We start from the raw sequence: 18,751 nt of genomic DNA, 5'->3' as shown, positions 1-18,751 counted from the left end.
GCCATTTTTCAGTTTAATTATTTGAGGTCGATGATACTCTTTCAATGATTCCAGCGGAGTTGTGATCAGGTTTTATACACTCAGTTCAGCTCCTTTTGAGACACCTAACGAGACACATCTCCCCCCCCCCCCCCCTTCCCCTTAGCTTTAGTATGTGCTGAATTAAGTAAAACAAAGCAAAACTAAACAAAACACCACAGTATTTTTCATCTTCAAATCACCTGGTGCTTCCAGGTGATCTGCTCCAATTCATCTTCTTTGCCTTGTGGAGTCCAAGAAATACTTTAATTTACGGAAGAGATCTGGATATCTGATCGAGATCTCATTTTATCTTGGTGCTGGTAATTAAAAATCATCTTTTGACTTGTAAACTAAGCAAATCTTGTACTTAATAAAGAGTACAAAATAAATCCTAAGGCAGCAATTTTCTCCATCTAGAAATACACTTTAAATACATCCAGGATAATCTGATTATGTTTCCAATATGCAGGATTAGAAATTTCCTTTGAAACAGTCTGACTGTTCTCACTGCTCCCTTGCTATACTGGAAGAAGAGTACACGACACTGTATCAGTGTCTTGCAAATTTCAGTATCTCTGAAATGGCCATCTCTGCCGTGATCCGGCTCCCGCTGAAACTTACAGCTTGGCAAGGCCTTCAGGCCTGTCTGCACAGCCCATTCGCCTCATTACTCTGTGCACGTGTTTTACACATTGTCTTCTTTGTCCTTCCCTACCTGCAGGTAGCGTTGTTGCTGATGCTGTTGGTGCTGGAGTTGCATAGGTGGCAGAGAGGATGACTGGGAAGGAGGAGTCGTGGCAAACCCTTGGTTTAACACTGCTTGTCCCATCAGGACGATTGGAGAGCCGCTGCTGGAAGTCTGCACTTCCAAACTTTGAAACATTTGTTGGTTTTGAGAGTACCTGTGTGAGAAAGAAGGAAAACAGTCAAGAATAAACCAGTAGAAACAAAGGCCTTCTCCTAAGATACGAGGTGGACATCAATAGTCTTCATAAATGATTCTTAGTAAAAGATTCCAGTGTGTCAGATCTGTGCACGTGAGAACCAGCATCACTGGCAGCACTGCTCTGCTTAATGCTGTGCATGAGCTGCACTTGCAAGGCAGAACACATCGCACCTCAAAACCCAGACCGCATTTTAGATTCATTAGAGATTCTGGTTTATGCATGTCTTCAGCCACAGGTTCACAGGCTCATTAAAGCAAATGCCCTTTGATTTTTTATTAACAAGATGAGTTCTGAACCGCGGCAGCTGAGAAGTAAATATATTCCCCGTTCTGCTGCCTGTGCTCTGGTATGGCTGCCTGTGGGGGTGGTAATCTCCTGCAGAAGGATGGGTGGGTTTCATTACTTTCTAAGGTGCTTGCAGACATAGTGCCAAGTATGGTCAGCAGCTCGTAGCTCCCATAGCTGTGGACCACATTAGAAGAACACAAGATGCCTCTAGAAGTCCTCTAGAATGAGAGACAGGCCAAAAACAAAACACTCGGCTCCTCTTGCTAGGCTGCTTTTGCATAGCAAATGCCAAATATGTGCTGTTTTGCAGAGGGCTCTGGGTAAAACCACAATGGAGCTACTGCCAACCCAGCCTAATGCTGTTTATCCTGTAATGGGTGATGAGATCATACTGTGCTGTGTGTTTTCTAACAGCTGTTCAAAATTAGGGGTTAGTCAGAAATGCTAAGATTTGGGCACTTACGAAAGGATGTGAGCTCTGCAAAAGGGACCTGTGAGTCAGGCAGAGTGCTTGAATGGGGAGAGGTGTGTTTGAAGATCAGGCCTGTTTACTTAGAGGCTTAAAAGCAGATCTCAACTGCAGATCTGTTGAAGGTTTTAATTCAAGGTAATCTTAAGCAGCAACAGTTATTTGTAAAAATAAGTGCTGAATACCTACGTTCCTGAGGTAACATATGAAATCACTTCAGCGATGTACAAAGAACTGATCGTTTTGACAGCTCACCATTAAGGACCGTGATCACAAAAACAAACAAAGATCTAAAGGGGGAAAAAAGTATTTTATGACTGAACGTTTCTGCTTCCTTCACCCAAGGTTTAGGGACAGAAACAAGGTGGTTTGTTTAGCAGCATTTCGGAGAGTGCTGATGCACTTTGCTGTTCTAAGTTAGGCGTTCCTCCATTAGTGTTACTCCAGTACTTCCCTGTGCTGAGGGGGAGAGCTTTCTTGGTGTTGGTCATTTCAGCTGGGTCAGGACTGAATTTCTGTGGGTCAGAAGTTCCAGCACTGAACTAAGTGCTGCACAAGGGAGAAAAACTCCTCAGCCCGAGCTTCTTAAGATACCACTGACACATTCTGTTTCTCTCCGTAATTGTTACCGATGTGACCAAGCAGATGAGGCTGACCCTGATGTAGGAAACCAGGCTCAGCACAATAACGTGCTCCTGATTGTATCTATTTTGTCATCTTACTAAAGAAGGCTGTTTCCCCTCAAAAGCAACTTTGGCATTTTATCTTTAACAAGCCACATACTTAGCCTGGGATCCAGCCATGCTGAGGTCTGAAGGGTGTCTTGCATTACAGGATGTGGGCATCATAGGCTGAATAGGCTGGCTGAGCAACAGTCTTGCACATGGAAAAAAGAAAAAGTGATACTGCTGTAAGAGAAAGACCATAAAAATGCCTTATTTTGAAAACCAAGAAGCTTTTGTAGATATGACACAAGACTGAGCGCAGGAGATGTAACCTCTGCTCTCCTGAGTGGAGGTCCGGGGCTGTGCATTCCAACCGGGGTCACATGTGTGCCCTTCTGAGGTGCTGGGTTTCAGGAGAGAGAAACTTCTATCGTTCCTGCTGGTTTCAGTGGGAATGGGTTGTATTGCCTCAATATCCAACTGTCTTTTTTTTTTTTTGGTTCAATCACTTAGGTTAGAAAAGACATTCAAGATGACCAAGTCCAACCATCAGCCTAATTCCAAGTCCACTGCTAAGCCATATCCCCTTAGAACCACATCCACACATCTCTTCCCTGGGCAGTCTGTTCCAATGCTTGACTACCCTCTTTGTGAATAAATTCTTTCTGATATCCAAGCTAAACCTCCCCTGCTGTGATATGGCACCGTTTCCTTGTGTTCTATCATTTGTCATCTGAGAAAAGAGACAGACACCCACCTCGCTGCAGCCTCCTTTCAGGTCGCTGTAGACAGCAATGAGATCTCCCGAGTCTTCTCTTCTCCAGACTAAACAGCCCCAGTTCCCTCAGCTGCTCCTCATAACTCCTGTTTTCTGGTCCCTTCTCCAGATTAACTGCTCTACTCTGTGCGTGTTTGACCAGCTCGGTGTCCTTGTAGTGAGGGCCCCAAAACTGAGCACAGCACTCAAGGTGCAGTCTCACCACTGCCAAGTACAGAGGGACAATCACTTCCCTCATCCTGCTGGCCACACTGTTTCTGACACTGGCCCGGATGCTGCTGGCCTCTTTGGCCACCTGGGCACACTGCTGGCTTGTGTTCAGCCAACTGCTGATCAGCACACCCAGATCCTTTCATGCTGGGCAACATTCCAACCAAGATTCATATGCTTAGTTGGAGCTGAAGCCTCACCCCTTCCCTCACTCCCACAGGGCAGCCTGAGGCGTTGGATATCTCAAGGCCATGCAGTGGTCTGTGTTGCACCCTACCTGAGCTGCTGGTCATGGCTGCAGCCAGCAGCAGATGCACCAGGACCAGAGCTGGGGCCGGGGCCTCGGCGGGACAGAGAGGTGGAGGGGCCGAACAGTGTGGCCGTGCTGCGAGTTGGGCGGCTGCTGCCTGTCGTCAGCTCAGTGCTCCTCTCTGCCTTTGGGCCCTGCAAGAGAGCAAGAAGAGGTGGCTGGGGGTTAGGCCTGGCTAGCCCTGCTGTGAGAGCCCCACAGTGGGAATCACAGAATCATAGAATCATTAACGTTGGAAAAGACCTCTCAGATCACCCAGTCCAACCGTCAGCCCACCCCCACCATGCCCACTGACCACGTCCCTCAGTGCCACATCCACACGGTTCTGGAACACCTCCAGGGACAGTGACTGCACCACCTCCCTGGGCAGCTGTGCCACTGCCTCACCGCTCTCTGTGAGAAGTTTTTCCCAATATCCAACCTGAATTACCGTTTCTAAGGAAAAATGTAATTGTCTTTCTATTTGTTCACTTTGAAACTGTTTTGTTAATGTGGGCTGGTAGGAGGTTAAATGCTAAGGCTGAGGGCTCTAAGGCTAGAGCCCTTACCTCATCGTGGTCCAGCCACATTCACTGTACACTTTGACAGCAGCAATAGAGGCTGTGGCTCCTTTGAAGGGAGGCACAGCTGGTGGGTGGAAGAGCGAAGAAGGAAATGCCCAAAAGACTGCAGTAAGACACAACTGCTGTGCTAGGCCTCCTCACTCTCACAGGTCTTGGTTACAAACACTTGATGCTGCGCTTCCATTTCCCCATGCCCAGCCCATGCACCTCACATCAATATCCAAGCACTCCAACAGCATGCCATCATGGCAGGCAGCGGGTAACTCTCCTGACTGAGATCATAAAAAAGTATAAGGTGAAGTAAATGCTGTAGGGACACACTTTATATAGTCTTCACTTAGACAGAAGAATAGGGAAGGAAAGGCATAACTGCAGGACTGACATGATTTTACTTGCTTGTCTTGTAACAGCTCAGTGTCTTCTTTCCATATAAATGCTTCTGTAGTCAAATAAATGATTACCTGGCTCGATATCACACTTGCTTCCCTCAGTACTTGCTGGCTCGGTGTTTGTGGAGATGCAATTTGCCCTGGGAGCTGAGGACTGAGGACAAGCTGCTGCTGAGAAATGACCCCTGGCCTCTGCTGTAGTGGCTGCGGCTCTGGCTGCTGAATATTGCTGAAGCTCAGGGACACCGCTGGCTGCTGTAGGAACATCTGGAAAAGAAGGGGGGAGATGTTTTAGTAACATAGGCCAATTGTTAGAAGTAATGAAGGTGACGGATTTAAATCTAGAGATATGTCCTGAAGTAATCCCAGCTCTGAATTCACCATGCATTTACTGTTAGTTGGAAATCACTTATCTCCTATGTTAACGATTGTGCCGTCTCTGGTTTCTTTCTTTCCCCTTCTAAAAGAGCATCATTACTCGTGAAATGTGTCCTGAAGGTAAAAGCCTTCACTCCATGGGGCAGGCAGGGCCTTTCTGAGAGCGGTTCACTGTGCATTTGTCATATTCTGGGGCACCCTGACCAGAAAGCAAAGAGTAACTCCATGTCTTTTTAATCCTTTCATTTCTCCTTTCAACAAATCAGTCTGTCTTTCAGGCAAGGCTGCTATTGAATGTGTCTCAGAAAATTCAACACCTTCTATACAGTTGGGTCGCTGAACGTATTTAATGAGGCCACAGCGAGGCCAGAGTTGTCCGTGTTGAATGGCTGTGTCCTCATCATTGAGTAGATGTGTAAACAGGCAGTCGCTGTCATTTATCTGATTTCCCATCAGGTAGCTGTCACCTGGTGTTCTTCCTAATCACGGCATGCATTCAACTTGTGCAGGAGAACTAGAAGCCCCTCTGTAAATGATGTACTTTCCATTCTTGCACTGCAAGACGAATCTTTCTTCTTCAAAAGTTGCAGGGCTTTGGAATCTTTTTGCTTTCCTAGAGGCTATTTCTTTTACTAGAGCAATACAAAAGAAAAAGATATCTTTTAGAACTATTAATCATTAGTGCTACAAGATATCTTCACAGGATTTCAAATCTATCCTCTTGCCACCAAGGACTGTACAAAGCGACACTTCCCAGGTAGTTGAAGGCATTTTTGGCGCTGATTCTGGTCCCGCACCACTGCTACAAGTGTGGAACTCCATTAATACAAGTGGAGCTACCGAGAGTTTAAATGAAATCAGAATCACAATGATTCTCATCATTATTCATGCATTAGTCTCACGCATAGCAGTATGTCTGAGGTACACCCAGTAATTAGTACACCTTTATGCAGCTTATTGCTATATTAGCAATTCCCTAAACTATCGTGTCCCCTGTCATTTCCTTTGGAAAAAAGCCCACACCTTTCTCCAAAGAACCGACACAACGCATTGATTTTCGCTGCGTAAGTATAGGCTGATCTATCATATTTGTGCTTATTTATCTAGCTTTAAAAGCATAGTTTGTATTCAAATATAATGAATCTCTGTGTGCCAGGATTTTACTCAGAAGCAAGGTAGAGACAAATCTTACGTTAATCAGTTACTTTAATGAGAGAAGTGGGCAATTAATGAAAATGTTAATGGACTTAAAGCAATGGAGTGGTGTGTTTCAGGTCCTGCGGGCTAATCTCAAAGATGCTTGACAGAAATAAATGGGTCACGTCACAGAGTTGTGGCTGCTTGCAGCAGGTCTGAAATTAGCTCCGAGTGTTTTCTTTTAAAAACACTGCTCGCTGAGTTTGGAGCCATTACATACCAGAAAGACAGATGGTCTCGCAACTTCTGCCAAGTAAATAGGTCTTATTATGAATAAATCAAAGGCAGAAATTATGAAAATTCATTTTTCTTGTTTATTTTCGTTATATAGAAGCTCAGCTTTGGACACGTTTGGTAAATGAACTTGATTAACTCCAGCACTGAAACCGCTCTCCACTGATACGAAATGTTTGATGTAAAATTCAGAGGAGGCAGAGCAAGTGGCCTGCTTCCAAACATGCCATGTGGACTGTGAGCCCACTGTTCCTGACGAGACTGGCACAAGGCATGACCTTAAGGAGCAACATCTTAAGTGTCCTTCCTGGATATGGTGCACAGTGCTGGCGAAATATTAAGTCCATCCAATGCGAGCTTGGTATCCATCAATGCAAATGTTGGACAGGGTGGAACTTGCAGCAGATGACTTACTCTGCAGTGAACTGCCTGTGTGCCTGCCTTACTTCGAGGCAAAGGCTAAGTAGCTTATCCTTGACAGGAAGCAGAGTAACCTACTTTGCAATTACCAAAGTGTGCCACTGGGTAGGAACGTGCACAGTTGGCAGCCACACTATGAATTTACAACCAAGTTTATTGCAGTAAACCAATTTCTTCTGTTCATGTGTTCGTACCCTGAGAGGCCTATGAGTGTTTCACACCGAGGGATGCTCTCCGTTGCGTTAAAATGGACAAAGCAGCATTATTACTGACTGAACATAAACGTCCTGGAGAAACAAGCTGAGGGCAGGAAGAAATCGTGTCATTTAACCTTTATCCCCACAGAACTGGAAGACTCAAGACACCTCATAAAAGAAAACTGAACGTGAGAGAGTACTGAAGTAGGGAGCTTCTACCTGCAAGTTAAGCCTGAAAGCAAAAATGTACCTCATTTGTACAAAGCAGTTTTTTCATAATGTATCTCTTGTGATAGTCCTGCCTGAATTCCTCTGAAACACTGCAGCTTTGAAGAGCAACAGAAACCCCATAATAAAGAAAGAAATATTTTTCCAGTCGGAACAAATCCAAACAGATAAATCAGCAGCCCCATAACTGCACTGCCAATAACGACATGTCTCGTGGCTGATTTTGTGGACTGCAAGACCAGAGAAGCATCATACAAATATTTTTTAATTGGTCAGCCTGTAAACATACACAGCAAAGCTTTAAGAGAGGGAAGGGGCCCTCTGACACTCGTTGCAAGTCGGTCTCTGCAGCTAATGGGTGAATCGCACTGGCAAGATGTGAGGGAGACGGCTCTTTGACTCTCTGCTGCTTGGATAATCAGCTGATGACAGCTCTTCGTTACAGGAATCAGGACTCCCTAAGTAAAATACCCGCAGAGGAGAGAGGTGCAGCACTGGGGATCTGAGATTCACTGACTTTCAAGAGAGATTGGCTTGCAAATTATGGGTAGATATGTATGCTCTCATTTTCACTTCTTGCAAGCTGCTCAGTCTCAGCTCTTCTTTCTGCCTTCCTTTCCACCCGCGATTCATTAGCCAGACTGTTCGAATCTGGCACAGACACGGCATCCTTCAGACTTCAGAGGTTACTCCTGCTGCTGCTGCCCTTAATGCTTTTGTTGGTCAGGAGAGCAGTACCAGGGACTTAATGGGGTTTTGAGCACTTTGTTCAGGGCCTATAGCCCTCCTGCTAGTTCCGTCTTTCAATTGCGTGAGGCTCTTGGAAATAGTTACAAATGCGGACAACTGAGCTTGACTTCCATCCGGTTGGGAAAGTGCCTCTTGGTGAAGTGCTGCACTACATTTTGAAGACCTCTGAAGGAAATGGAAATTGGGCTTAATTCTCCACAGCGCTACCTGTATGCTTTGGGACGATATGCTAATCAAGGAGCTAACGAGAGAAAACCAGGGAATGCTTCCCCCTTTGTGGCCAGCCTATGGCACTCCCCCATGCTCACAGCCAGCACAGCCCCGTTCTCTCCATGGAATATTAAGACCAGATATATGCTCAACAGTAAGGCTCTTCTGTTTGCTGCTACGCTTTGTAGCCTCGCTAACAGACACGGGTTGGTGTCTGCAGCCATGCAGCTCCCTCAGTGATGAAAACTGTTTGGCAGAGCACACGGTTAGATTTCGGATTCCACAGTTTACTCCCAACCTCCTGCGGGTCACAGAAGTGCTACAAGTGAAATTGTGAGGCTTTACTTTAAATTGCCCCTAGCCAAGTACAACAAAGCTAATCCCCGGACCCACTCCATCCTTGTAATGGCACGGGAATTTCTTTCCTTTTTTTTTTTTTCAATCTAGAGAAAGCAGGAGAAGTAAAAGCGTGACTGCCCACAGCTTGCTGCCTCGTGAGATTGGTCTGGGGGGACTGAGAGGCACTCCGATCCCAGAGCAGGAGGACCCTCTCCATCCAGCTATACAAAATAAAAAATCTCTTTCCTGTGCATAAGAAGGTGCTCTCATTTTCTGTTTTTGCCTGGTTTATGTAAAAAAGGGGAAAAAAAGGATCGGGGTATATAAATACTGAAGACTTCACAGAGGGGAGTTACGTTTTTTGCACAATTAGAAGGAGAAGAAGTGAAAAAACCATGCCTCTTGATGTTCATAATAACAATAATAGCTTTCAGACACATGCCAAGACTCTGAACATTCTGGACAGCTAATTGCAGAGGGACTTCTCCTTCCTGCTAGTCAGTGTCACTGCAGAACCAATAGAGGAAATACACTTAAATTAAGCCTGGTCTGCCTGTATGTTTATATGGGACGAGGAACAGGGAGCCTTGCTTCTAGGACCCTGCACTGCTGTGCTGCCTCATAGTAGTGCACGTGCAGTATCTTTGGTGGCAAAGTTTCGAATTTGGCTTCACCGATCCCTTAATTGGCTAAACATACATTCCCAAATGGTTTTAATGCATGAAAATGCATTCCACAGGTGCTGATGAGAGGTGAGATTCTATTTCTGTGCCAGTCAGAAGCAAATTTCCCATTGGCTCCAGCAGGTCCCACATTTTCATCCTGTGCTTAAAATGGTCTTTGAGATTTTGATTTCCGTGGCAGAGCTTGTCTTCTAAAAATCTTGTTAGTACAATGCTCACAGTGGGTCCCCAGTGCAACATTTCTAGCAAGGGTCATTTAACCTGGTATTTATAGTTACATAATAAGGAACAGAGCAGTAATCAACCTGCTTTTAGGAAACTTCCATAAAAGCGGATGATTTCTTACATTTGTCGTTAAAAGAAACCTGAGATGCACTAAACTGAACTTGCTGGTGCAGTAGGGATCAGGGGGAGTACAAAGCAGACATTGTACCAGCTTTGTGCAGAAGATACCAAAGACAGCAGCCCCAGTCAGTCTCACCCTAAAGGCTTGGGCTGGTCCAGTGACAAATGCAGTGACAAAAGCATTTAGACACCTCCCAGCTGTAAAGGAATGAACAGCAGCAGAGGTTTTGTAGGTTTTAATGTGAGAAGGGAATTCATCTCCTATACTCTGTGTCCAAGCTGTGGTAGGGTCGGGAAAACAGGGAATGAGTGATCTGAAAGAGATGAGCACTTGTGGAGAGCCTGAAGGAGGGCTGGTGGCTAAGGGAGGGACAGATGTGGTACTGAGCACCCTTGATGTCCCCATGAAACGCGCAGTGGATTGATGGAAACTAATGAAGGAGAGAGAGAATCAGTGCTGAGCGAACATGTGAGCATGTTTCCATTACAGCTGCTCACTCAGAAGACTCAGTAGATAAAGTATTAAAACATTAATGTAAATGACCCAAATTCTTCCCCCCACCACTACAGTTGAGATATTTCTTTCTTCTCTTCTTCCAGGGAGCTCTTAATCTTTCCTGACGTAGGCTACTCAAGAGGCTTTCAGAGGACAACATCCTCATTGAGATGAGTTGGCTTTCTCATGTCCACATGCCATAGCCCCAGCATGTCCAACCCATGGCCCATGGGCTGCGTGTGGCCAGGCACAGCTCTCAATGCAGCCCACCCCCTAGTCTTCCTACCCCACACTACAAAGTCAGTGGCTCTTCCTGCTTGGGTGCACCACCATCACTCAGCAAGAACCAAACTGTGTGCTATTAACCATATCTGGGCTGAAACCAGGGTATGGGGTGCAGTGCAGTGCTAACTCAAATGATGGCAAGTAATGTTATGGATTTTGGTACACTGGCTGAACGCAGTTTTGTGAACAGCAAAAAAGTATGCAGCCGTGCTTGCCATTGTGATAAAGGAATTTGAGAGCAGCTTTCAAGATTGCAAAAAAATCATCAGTGTTTTGGTATATTTGCAACTCCATTTTCAATCAGCACAAATACATTACCTGAAAATTTTCAAGAGGAATGTATAGAGCTGCAATCAGATCCTGAGTTCAAAAATCTGATCATGTCTCTCCACTGGACTTTCATAAGCCCCATTTTAGCAAATATATCACCACAGTGAGGTGGTGGGTGGTGCGTATCAGCAGCGATGCCGCCACAGCAGCTGTGGAACATTGGTTCACCTCCTCTGGTACAGAGTTTTAGGAGCACTTCTTCATGGCTGGTGAAAATACGTAACTAGTGGTGGTGACTGTGGTGAAAAATTGTGTTTTGTAGCCAATAATTTCCTCTATCAAACAGCATTGCTGTACTCTTTGCATGGGTTGTATTTACCACGGAAATGAATAGGAGGCATTACTTGTGAAGCATCCTAAGTGTACGTGGCCCAGGACAATTCCTCTTGACTCAATACAACCCAAGCAAGTGAAAAGGTCGGACAGCAGCGCACCTAGGCCCTGGGGCTAATTTTAAGTCAGCAACCCTACCAAGTGCTTCACAGGAGGCTACTTGGCCCTCCCAGCAGCAACACACCTGCACGCTGGAATCCTGGACCAGGCAGAGCTGCTCCTGGATCTTCTGGAGCTCCTCCTGCTGCCAGCGGATGTTGGCCTGCAGGATCCGCGTTCGCTGCTCTAGCTGGTCCTTGATGGTCTGGAACATGCTAAACTGGGCAGAGAACTAGAAAAAAAAAGGAGGAAAAATGAGTCTTTACAAAGAAAGCAGGCCTTCATGCAACATTATTCAGTAAGAAGTTATTGGTTTTTTGACTGCAAAGCACGGTCAAAGGACTAACGTATGTGTTTGTAATATACTACCATCTAGGCAGAGATAAATCTTTTCTATTTTCAATTTTACGCCCATATATTAAATTGCTTCACTTACAGTGATCTGCTTACAACTGACCCTGTTCTGTTAGGGAATTATCCGAATGCCCGTTTTTGAGAGTATGCTGCTTTAGAATATCAAGAGCATCTTAACTGGATGGCAAATGGGTGCATTTTTATCACTGGCTTGTAGTTTGGAGCCCTTAGCACAGCATAGCTGTACATTCCAAATGTGTTTTTACCAACACTTTCCTTTTTCCATGCAGAAATAGCTGCAGTGCAATGGTTTATTCTGCTGTTTACTTACTATAAGATCATGCCACAGATCACCGCAGTAACCACTTTCTAGATTTCTGCCACTGCGTAGTGGCCAAGCTGCAAGAAATACTCATTAAGCTATTTTTATACACGAGGTAAAACAAATAGCTCAGCTCAGTGGGAGAAAGGCTATTCTAAATAATAATGTAGAATGGAGATCACTAATGAGGGTCAAGAAGAAAGTGCAGCCTTCATAGCAGCAATGCCTTGCACCAAATGGAGTGGCTCCATAAGCACAGAAGGGACAACATGGCCATAAATTCCCCATTTTATTTGGCGTTTAGAGGTATGGCTCAATGCCTGCCAAAACTCATTATTACTTTAACTGGCTTTGGAACTGTTGCTTTGCACAAGCTCATATTCCCAAAGTAAAAAACACGCTTCGAGAAAAACCCACGGTGTTATGGCTTCAAGAAAATCAGTGTGCTTTTCTGTTATCAGGGCATCCAAGAATCCAAAAGGTCTTTGAAAAGACGCAGTGCTGGGAGCATCCAGGAAAAAAGAAAGGAGAAAAAGAAAGAAGGCATTTTGCTATGGTGTGTTGAACTTGAAGATGGCGCACTGTTCCCATGGCTGTTTTTGTAGCTCTGTGCTGCTGGGTGAAAGCACACAAAAATGTATTGCTATTGATTTTAAATCATTAGTCTGCTATTTTATTCAGCATCTTTTATACATAACATATTTGTTTAGTATTATCTTTTTGTTTCCCACTTAACGGCAACAGCAGTTAGTTGGTCTACCAGATGAGAGCTGCTAAGGAAAAGGACAAGAAACTCCTTCCTTGCTTTTTCCTACTCTAAGACCAAATTTCATTGATAATTCTTGCATTGATCCCTGCGACTACAAATCTTCTATTGTTTTTGTGCAGTGAGAAACTAACAGCAATTGACCTGCACCACAAAGTATTTATCTCAAGATCATCAACTGCTCTACTAATTAAGGAAGAAATCTGTAATTATATGATACATTAAGAGAGCTTAACTCAAAATGTTCCACAACGAAGCACTGCACTGCTTTAACTTGCCATTAGCATCAGATGAAGTTGACATTCATCTCAGGTAACTGCAAACTTCTTGGGATCCTCAGACAAGTGCATGGTACAGGTGACAGTACCAGCTTCCCAGGTACAGCCAAACATGACAGACTTAACCTGTGAGTTATCTATAATCGCTGAGGATCACAGTTTAATCAAGGGAGAAAAAGATCCCTACAGAACCATGCAAGCTGAGGTGTTCCCCATTTGCAGCGTGCTAAGCAGAAGGACACATGCCTCAAAGAACATTCTGTTCCTTCAAGTTTCATTAAAACAGTAGCTGGGTAAAGGCAAGAGACTATTTTTTTGCTTGGTTTCCTAATGAAATGAACCTTTCAGTTCCTTCTGTCTTCTTACTTCTAAGCCTACTGCCCAATGCTGGAGATGTGCAACAGTGAGAGCCTCAACAGCACCGTGCTGTCTTGATGCCACGTGAGCTCTGGCCAAGCAGTGGGAAGGAGGACCCCACACTGCACAGCCCTGCAGGGCGCAGTCCCTGCAAGCCAGGTTTCATTGGCTCTGAGGTTCATGGAACAACTCGTTCATTCTCGCTGCTACCAAACAACACCTGCGCAATCCCAAACGGAATTATTAGTGCTGATTATTATTCAGTCATCAGCATCCGCTGTGTTGTAGGGGATTTAATTTATTACAATGAGGGAGACAAACAAACAAATATTCTAATAGGGAGCGCTTCGTTTAAGGCGAACCATTTGCATTCAGGCAGCACCGAGCGCTGTGCTTTAAGGTTCATTCAGTAGGCAAGGTTTGCTTCCCCCAGTTCAGAAATTGCCAAGGGGCTGCACCTGTGGCCATGCAACAGAACGGCACCACGGTCTGGTGGTGAAAATGGAGCTGCAGGACCAAAAAGTATTGTGCTGGGACAGGGAGGCAGCAGGGCCTTTGGTTAACAAGCAGAAAGCATCCCTCCAGCAATGGATTCCGGGATGGAAGAAAGGAGAGCAGAAAAAAAGTCATGCAGAACATGCACAGGGTTGCAATAAATAAACTAATTGATGTTTGAAAGTGCATTAATGAATAAAGGAGAGGAATGTCTGTAAAAGAAAATGACTGCTCAGAGCGGATAACTGATGTGCTGTTTCTTCACCGCATGCTGGTGTGGAATCGTGAAAAGAATACTAAACACAGAAGATGAATGAGAATTTGTTGTTTTAAAGAAGGGATCCTCAGGACTTTTTATGTTTTATATGCTACTGGAAGAAGCTCTGAGATCTTGCAAGAGAAGACAGTGTATAAACAGCAGCAGCAGCTTAGGTCCAGGACTCTGTCATTTCTGAAATCAGAGGGTGATGGGGAACTCATCACAACAGAACCACAGGGCAAAAACAATGAGATGGAAACACAGTGCTCCAATTTGCTCCTTCAAAATCTACCGCAAATCACAGAATCGTAGAATCATTAAGGTTGGGAAAGATCACTAAGATCATCTAGTCTAATCGTCAACCATCAACCCAACCAAATGAGACACTGAGATGGCTTTCTGAGCCATCACCCACACGTGCGATACAGGCTTAAAGATTTAAGTGGAGGAATTTGTCAGTGTGGAACATGTCCTGCTGTTGCTGGCACACTCACAAAGCGGGTGCTGCTGTGCTCTTAGTGTGCCCCTTACTGCTGGCTGGTTCTGCCTTCAAACAGGTGTTTTAGGAGGGCCTTTGTTAGCTTTTATTTTTTTAATTCTCCTTGTGACCTTGATTCTGAAGGGATGTGATTACATAGAAGCAAAGTTGAAAACTGATTTCCCATCTCTGCCTTCTGTCATCCTGCAAAGTAGATGTGTGAACCTATATGCACTTGGACTTCTGCTGAGAATGTATGCAGGAAAATATTTAAACACACAAGTGTACGGTTCAGATTACTTTCCCACAGCATTTTAAGAGTTTGAGAGCTGGTGGATTTTTGATTTTAGCTATTAGAGAGGTTGTCTAAAATCCCTCAAGGACCTGGACTCCTGTAATGAATTTTTTTATTAGATGAAGGGAGAAAGCAGCAGCAGAGAGGCAAGTGACCTATTCCACTTCCCACCCCCCAACTGACCTGTGCCAGTGGTGCAGGCTGACTTTGCAAAGTTGCTTGAGGCAGCAACTGCTGTGGGAGAAGCTCACATGAAGGTTGAGAAGGCAAGGAAGCCTAGGTTAAAAACAAAGCAAAACAAACAAAGCAAAACTTTATTTATAAGTTTGGCTCCTTTAAATTCTACGTTTCTTCTAATGACCTGGCATTTGTTCAGGTTGTTCGGATTTGCTAAGCTGCATACATGGCACGTGCCTTCTGCCTTCTGCCTGTCCCTATGGCTCTCTGGAAGTTACCTGCAGAGCAGTAGGCTGGCTGAGCCTGTGTGCAGATAAGTCCTGCTGCGTGCTGGATGTTCTTTGCAAGGGAGTGCTTGCCTCTGCAGTCAGCTTTGTTGGTGTAGCTGCAAGAAAAGCGAGTTCTGGTGAGTTATCACAAACTGCAAATCATCGCCACTGGAAGTCAAGATTATGAGACCTAGCTAAAAATGATTATGGCCTGGCTGAATTCCAGCTGGAGCTGAGGCTGTTCTTGTTGGCCTCAATGGCAGTAGAATTAAACTGATAAGGAGAGTCTGGGCAAAGACAAAAGTCAAAGAGACAGATTATGGCTCTATGCTCCAATGAGCAGAAGAAAAGGACCCAAAAGCTCCCTCTGTATGGACTGAATAACTAGATTTAGCTCACTGGCTTTTCTTCCAGGCCGAGAAGCAGAAAGAGCACATAAGGTGTACTCAAATCATGGCTAGAGCATCCTGAATCTTGGCCAGAAGAGTTTTCGCCTCAGGCTGTTATTGCTCAAATAAGTCAGGAGAGGCCTTGCATTGCTCATACAGGCATCCTCAAATCTGAAGACACAAGTCCTTATTTTCATAACAGATCTAAATAGCAAGTCTCATGGCTAGTCCTGCTATCCATTTTCCAGTGTATGGATGGTTGTATTAGACCTTCCTTCTTGTACATTACCATTGTACTTCACTGTCAGTGAAACACATGTATCATCAATACCTCAACAATAACTATTACATTAGCAGCTGTGGCACATAGACACACATTCTGTAACTTGGCTAAATGTAAAATAATGCAGCAACCCAGGAAAGCCACTCACATGCTGGGTCAGACTTGGGTGTGTGGGAAGATTTTGGTGAGCTCCTGGATGACACTGAGGGTGTCCGGCTAGCACTGAGGATTGAGGCACCAATATCAAGCGCATTAAAGTGCTGGTCAGGATCCAAGCTGGAGCCACTGTCCTAAAACAAACAAAAAGGAGAATAGCTATTGCATCTCTCAGGGTAAAAGCATTTCAAAACGCATCTACCGATACTTGCAGACTCAGTTCTTTGTCTGGCATATATGACTTGAGCAGAACTAATCCCAAGGAGGCCAACAGAAGACCTGGGCACCAGTGTCCATGTCCCTTCCAAGCAGCACCTACTTAATGTGCTGTCCAGCGAGCTGTTGCTGAGGTGAGCTTTAATGAACGTATCCAATTTAATTTAAAATTATTCAAGTGAGCAATGAATTCTGAACTTGTTAGGGAACCTACCCAGAAAGACAGTGCTGAAGTCTTCAGTGATGTTAGCGTAGGAAAAAGTTGTGATTCCTATGTGTATTCATGAAAAAAAACTTTTCTCACTGTACCTTTAGTGCTGAGGACACAACCTCTGAGGACACTTCTTCCAAGCCCATCTCCTGTCTCCTCTCCACCCGCACATCTGCATAACTGAATGTAAAATACAGCTCTGTGGATCAAAGTGGTGGTCATAAAATGTGCTTCAAGCAAATAGAGAAAGGAATTACTGTAAAATTTCACAGGTTAAATGAGCAGTTTAAAAACTCACTTGCATCAGATGAAACTGCATAGCATTTGAAAGACCATGTTTTAATTTTCATTTATTTCTCTACCTATCTTGAAGTCAAGAACTGGATTAAAGAGGTGAGGTCAAGTTCACATCCTAAGGCTACTCTGTAACTTCACTGAAAAGCTTCCACACATCTCTTAAAAAACAACACATAAGCATTTAAGGAATGGAATGGTTGAGGGATCTGCCTGTTCCCTATTTTTGCAGAAAATGGAAAAATGCAACAGTTACACTACTCCTGAGCTTGTGCACAATGAAGCGTAGCGTACAGTAATGCTTAGTCCAATTGTTTTTCTGCCATGAACATGTTTCATTCAGAGAGCTCAGGCTTCATTTTTGTTACACAGAAGACAGATCTTGTTTCTAGGAGCAGAAGGTTGCAGTTGTGAGGATGCCCATATCTTACTCTCCTTTATGTCCCACTGCTTGACATACCTTACCACCATGTGTGTGCACACGATGAACTCTGGCTTGGAGTTCCACTGGTGGTATGTGATATAGTAATGGGTCTGGAGCCAGATCCACTGCTGTCCTTTGGTCAGAAACCGATAGCAGCACGACTTCCCCTTGCCAAACTGCATCACTGTCAGGAGAAAGCAGACACAGCTAGTAGCACAGCCATCAGTGTGAAAAGGTCGTGAAAGCTGAGAAGTGGGACAAAGGTGCCCATGGCCCCACTGACTCCTAAGCATCTTCTGGGTTCCTTCATCTGGCAGTCTGAACAGTGCATTCTTTAGGAGGACAATTAGCTTTAACACTAATGGACACTAACACATTAATGTCTGCTACAACTTAAACATAACTCTCCCCTTGGCTTATGTGCTGATCACATACTCCCTAATGAGGCACCTGGGATTAGTTCTAGCAGTGATCATTTGAAGACCTGTAGCAGAAAAGCACCGGATAAAAGTGCTTGAGGAGATAAGTTTTCTGTACAGATGGATGTTAGTGACTGTACAGAATGAAGTGAGTACAGGAGATAACATTGTGCAAACACAGAAACCATTTGAAACTGAAAGAAAATTCACAGATAGACAAGAATTTGAAGGGTAGTATACTGTGGTGTATTACAGGCTTCAAAGATTCAAGGACAAAATTAATCTCTGCTTTTGTTCCAGGGGCTTCAAGGGGATCCCAAACAGGCATATATTTAACCTTTCTAGATTTTAATGTCAACATATAAAAACTAATTTTGGCTGGATATTTTCAGGCCACCCAGAGGCATTAAGACTGAGATGTTCCACTCAGATCTATAACCAAATATTTGAAAAGGATTGCCTCCTTTTCTTCACTTCACAGAAGAGCTTTCCACTTAAATCTTAGTAGATTACATTTAAATAATGACAGGTAGTGCCAAATACATGGCGAGCGTTATGGTAAATAGTCTGCAAGAATTTTACAACATACAATCTCCTCAGAGATTGCTTGAACTATTCCTGTCTATTTTTGACTAATAAAGCAGGAGTCAAACCTGGCATATTTTACCCTTTCAGTTAGTCTCAGTGACTGCTGCTTGGAATAGAGAAGGCAAAAGTGCTCTCTTCAGAGTTAGAGGAATTGGCCTCAGTCACAGCTGATCAGCAATGATGCACTCAATCTGCTACAACTCCTCTAAGGTATACAGCCATGAGGCAAAGCAAAGGCCTCATGGCTGTATACCTGTATACCTCTCCCCGTCTGAGTTTACATCTACCTTAACAGCAACCATATGCCACTGAAAAAGGTATCCTGGTTAATTGAGAGAAACTTGGACTACGTGATACTTACAGTGTTCATGGCACCTTGCAAGCAGCTCTAGGTCATCTATATGGTAATAGTCGTAGCCAGAAGTACCCAGCACTTCAAAAGGCAAGTATCCTATGATCGGCGGTGCTCTGCATTTGGGCACAACAGAACCCATTACAACCACAAAACAAACAGCAGTTCTGCATGTTGACAGGGATGTGCCAAAAGCCCAAAGAGG

The 18,751-nt window shown here is 44.4% G+C and overlaps 1 protein-coding gene across 8 annotated transcripts in view; it reads right to left on the bottom strand.

Annotated features, from left to right (window-relative positions):
- NPAS2 (neuronal PAS domain protein 2) overlaps positions 1-18,751 on the bottom strand; it is a 98,055-nt gene that overhangs the window by 1,994 nt on the left and 77,310 nt on the right. For 7 of the 8 annotated variants that reach the window (XM_015277677.4, XM_015277679.4, XM_015277681.4 and 4 more), the window contains 11 exons: positions 18,556-18,662; positions 17,224-17,371; positions 16,568-16,649; positions 16,035-16,176; positions 15,224-15,330; positions 14,952-15,044; positions 11,250-11,396; positions 4,713-4,907; positions 3,656-3,822; positions 2,509-2,601; positions 737-923 (listed from right to left, as the gene is read on the bottom strand). In XM_015277677.4, coding sequence (XP_015133163.1) covers positions 737-923; positions 2,509-2,601; positions 3,656-3,822; positions 4,713-4,907; positions 11,250-11,396; positions 14,952-15,044; positions 15,224-15,330; positions 16,035-16,176; positions 16,568-16,649; positions 17,224-17,371; positions 18,556-18,662 — 1,468 coding nt within the window. The remainder of the gene's footprint in view (positions 1-736; positions 924-2,508; positions 2,602-3,655; positions 3,823-4,712; positions 4,908-11,249; positions 11,397-14,951; positions 15,045-15,223; positions 15,331-16,034; positions 16,177-16,567; positions 16,650-17,223; positions 17,372-18,555; positions 18,663-18,751) is intronic. The other variant, XM_015277680.4, reaches the window with a different exon arrangement.

Source organism: Gallus gallus, chromosome 1 (genome assembly GCF_016699485.2).
Source record: "Gallus gallus isolate bGalGal1 chromosome 1, bGalGal1.mat.broiler.GRCg7b, whole genome shotgun sequence".
In the NCBI taxonomy this organism is placed as follows: domain Eukaryota; kingdom Metazoa; phylum Chordata; class Aves; order Galliformes; family Phasianidae; genus Gallus; species Gallus gallus.
This window is presented reverse-complemented; position numbering and strand designations above follow the sequence as displayed.